At 56.8% G+C, this 3,987-nt stretch overlaps 1 protein-coding gene across 1 annotated transcript; it reads left to right on the top strand.

The window, feature by feature from the left end:
* The first annotated feature begins 1,584 nt into the window (after positions 1 to 1,584).
* GUCA2B (guanylate cyclase activator 2B) lies at positions 1,585 to 3,987 on the top strand. The gene is made up of 3 exons (XM_003891683.4): positions 1,585 to 1,737; positions 2,844 to 3,030; positions 3,697 to 3,987. Exons 1-3 carry the CDS (start codon positions 1,648 to 1,650, stop codon positions 3,756 to 3,758), a joined length of 339 nt encoding a protein of 112 aa, XP_003891732.1. The 5' UTR covers positions 1,585 to 1,647; the 3' UTR covers positions 3,759 to 3,987.

The raw sequence follows: 3,987 nt of genomic DNA on the forward strand, positions 1-3,987 counted from the left end.
CCTCTTGCTCCCACAGTGACAATAAACATGGCGCTTCGTTGGGCCTCAGGTTACTCATCTGTAAAATGGGAACAACCATTATGCCTATCCTTTAGGATTCAATGGGATTATGACTATAACATAGCTTTGTGCACAGTATTCAAGAAATGAGAGCTATTGTTCCCAGGTGGTTGTTTTCATTTTACAGATGAGAGAGCATGTAAGAGTCCCTTAACTTCCATATACTCTAAAGAGCAAAGGCTGAAGTCTGGATTCAAAGCAATACATAAGAAATTCCAAAGTTCACTTCAGCTTCTTCTTCATTTCAGTCTGAGATAAGAAAAAGGAAGATGGGCATTTCAGGCAGGTGGAATGAGTAGGCAAAGACATGAGATGGGATTAGACCTGTGTGAAAAGGGTTGGTATGGGGAAGCACAGTGACATCAGATTTTAGCCATTTTTGGGAGTGGCACCTTAAATGCCAAGGTGAGCTATCAGGGCTTCAATCCAACGTTCAGTCTCAACATCAGGGGAGCTCGCCACACACCAGAGTCTGTGCCTTGCAGAGTTGAGCCCTGGCACAGGCACTGTTTACAGCCGCCTGGCATGGCAGTGGTGATATCACCCTTAGAGACTTTGCCCTCTTCTCTCTGACCCAACCTTCAACCACTGGGGCAGTAGGTTATGCATTGCCTAGAAGGCAACTGTAAGATCAGGGGCTGCTACAGATGCATTACCCAGGAGACAAAGGCAACCTCAGGTGGGCCGGGGCCCTCGCGCACAGCAACCTTATGCGAGGGGTTTTATCATGCCCATTTGATGGAAGAGAAAACTGAGGTTCCATTAGAGTTGATGTGACTTATCCTAAATCACACAGCTGCAGTAGGACTAGGATTTGAACACGGATCAATCTGCCTCCAACACCACTGCTTTTTCCTCCATGCTGGATTAGGCTATCGGCTTCTGAAAGCACAGACAGGTGAGATGGGTCAAACATGGCCCGATAGCACCCAGGCACAGGTGGGAGATGGCAGGCAGAGGCAGGTTCAAAACCTGGGGCCAGGACTGGTCTGAAGGATGGTCGTTAAATAGTGCTGAGGAGAGGGAGTGAGAGAGATGTGGGTCTTGGGGGAGTGGGGCCTTGAGAACCCTGAGATCAGCCATGTCTGCCCACTTTGTCCTGGACCAGCCTGTCTGTCTGTATCCTTCCCCCAGAGAAAGGACCATGGGCTGACCTGGGCCAAGGACACCTGGCTGGAGCCCCTTCTCTGACATTAACTAGCTCTGTGACCTGGTGCAAGCCACGCTCCCTCCTGAGCCTCACTTTTCCTGTCTGTAAAATGGCCTCCCTATCATCACACTCACACAGGTATCTCGAGGAGTAAATGATGGTGTGCTCCAAGGCCCCCATGGAGAGCCCAGCACGTGGCAGGCGCTCAGTGTTCAAGCACTGTGTTCCCATAGACTCTGGGCTCCTGCCCTCCTAGCCCCCAACCCCCTTCCTGGGAACCAGCCCCAGCTTGTCAGAGAGCCAGCTAGCTGTCAACCCCACCCCGGCTGGCCAGTTAATGAGTGACCAGGACTCCGGAGCCTGGCCTATAAGGAGGTGCTAGGCAAGGACACAGATGGGAGACGGTGGACAGTGGCAGGGGGAACCCAGGGAGCGCGATGGGCTGCAGGGCTGTGTCAGGGCTCCTGCCAGGAGTGGCTGTGGTTCTCCTGCTGCTGCTGCAGAGCACACAGTCAGTCTACATCCAGGTGAGTCCCTTGGCTAGCGTGCCCCTCGCCTGAAGGGCCCCACAGTGGGAGGCTAAGCTGGAGAGGGTGGACTGGGAATTGACACCGGGGGAGCACAGGGCCCGGGGCTCAGCCCAACACCCATCACAGCTCTGGGACCAAGGCAGCTGGTGGGTGGCGGCAGCCAGACTTTGATGGCAGTGATGATGGCGATGACAACACCAAACTGATTCAGCACTGCTCCCCTCAAAGGCCCGTGCTGGTCACAGAGGTCAGAGTGTGGAACAGGATGAGGCCCCTGCACGGGAGGAGCCCAGAAAGGGAAGGAGACCCCCTGTTATGCTCCCACAGTTCTCTATATGCACCCACATGTGGGTGGAGGGGGACAGGCTCCAGAACCATTTTCCGGGCAGGTAACCCTTGAGCTGGCATTGCAAGATGAACAGGAGGTTGCCAGGCACAGAGGATGGGGAAACTGTTCCAGGCCAGGCACAGCATGTACAAAGGCCTGATAGAAGACTGTTGGGGTTCCAGTGCCCTACCAGGGGGCATAGGAGACTGACAGGAGTCGTCGCAGCAGGGCCTGTCTGCCACGTCGCAGGGGATGCTGCTGGCCTCGCCCAGTGTAGCAGAGACGTCTGTGGCCTTGGTCTCCTTGGGGAGAACAAAGTGGGTCCCAGAGAGGGGTGCAGGAGACTCGGCCTCCCTAACAGCCCTAGCCTTGGAGACCGGTCGCTTACAGCTGCCACCACTCTGCCATGTTAGCTCAGGCAGGCGCCCCGTTGGCAAGTATATCCTGGTGCCACGCCCCCACGGGAGATGTCAGATGAGGGAGCTGAGGCTGAGTGGGGAACAGACAGGCAGCCGGTCAGCGGCAGAGGAGGGATTTGAACCAGGGCTTGCCTGTCTCTAAAGCCCATGCCTTGAACCACCATGTCCCACAGCCTCGCTGCTTGTTCCTCACACCTCCCACCCCGGCAGCTCTTTCCAGTGTGGCCCTGGACTTCCCATAGAGACAGGGAAGGCTCTGGAGGATCTGCAGGGTTCGAGCGACCCTGGATCTCAGGGCAGTGCCTGCCTCTGGCCCAGGTCTTGATCTGCTCCTATCTCTTCTCCCCTCCCTGTAGTACCAAGGCTTCCGGGTCCAGCTGGAATCCATGAAGAAGCTGAGTGAACTGGAGGCACAGTGGGCACCCAGCCCCCGCCTGCAGATCCAGAGCCTCCTGCCCGTCGTGTGCCACCACCCTGCCCTGCCCCAGGACCTCCAGCCTGTCTGCGCCTCTCAGGAGGCTTCCAGCATCTTCAAGACCCTGAGTAAGTGCCCCCGCTCCCTGCAGAACCTCGCTCTGTCTCCTCCCACGCCCAGGCCCCTCCACCTGGGTTGTTTCTCATAAGCACCCAGCAGCTGTGGATGGGGAGATTCAAGTAACTCAGGACCCGTCCTGCTGGCTCCCAGGACTCCCTGGGTTAGGCACTGTGAGTCAGGCATGCCTGAAACCCGCTTCATCCCTAGTCCATGCCAGGCACAGACCCATCAACAGACAATGGCTGCATGGAGCAGAGAGGAGAGCTGGCTGACATCTGCGGTGGGACGGGGGTCTGAAAGGCTTCCAAAAGGAGGTGTCAGCCAACCTGAAACCTGAGGGATGGCGCAGAGCCGGGCAGGAGAATGTAGCAACCAGCTAGCACTTACTGAGCACCTACCGTGTGCTGGGACAAGTCGATCCTGCGTTATCTCCTCACAGTGACTCTGTCCATTTAGCAAATAAGAAATCTCAGGCACAGGCAGTGTGAGCGGCTTGCCCAGTCGCCGCTAGGAAGGAGAGCATCTGGGACTTGAACCCAAGCCCTCACTCCACCTCTAGAGGTTCCTGCCCCCAGTCTGCAGAAGACGCCACCCACTCCCAAGCAGATCTTTTCTGCTGCCTGGCCACAGAGGGCCCAGGTTCAGGTCAGCTGACCAGTTCTCTCCCTGCCCAGGGACCATCGCTAACGATGATTGTGAGCTGTGTGTGAACGTTGCATGTACCGGTTGCCTCTGAGATGGCCCTGAGTGCCCTGAGCCCACCGGGGACACCTCGCCCTTCAGCCCACCGCCTTGGCAGCCTCCCATCCCTGTCCATGCTCAAGATGGGTCCCTGGCCACCATGGTCATCACCACCATCCCAAGGCCTGAGCAGCTGGATCTGGTGCAAAGCAATTGGACACAGGGTTGGAGGGGCAGGCCCCTGAGGCAGCCCAGCTCCTGAATAAAGATTCTACAACACACGA

This window comes from Papio anubis, chromosome 1, assembly GCF_008728515.1.
Source record: "Papio anubis isolate 15944 chromosome 1, Panubis1.0, whole genome shotgun sequence".
NCBI lineage: Eukaryota > Metazoa > Chordata > Mammalia > Primates > Cercopithecidae > Papio > Papio anubis.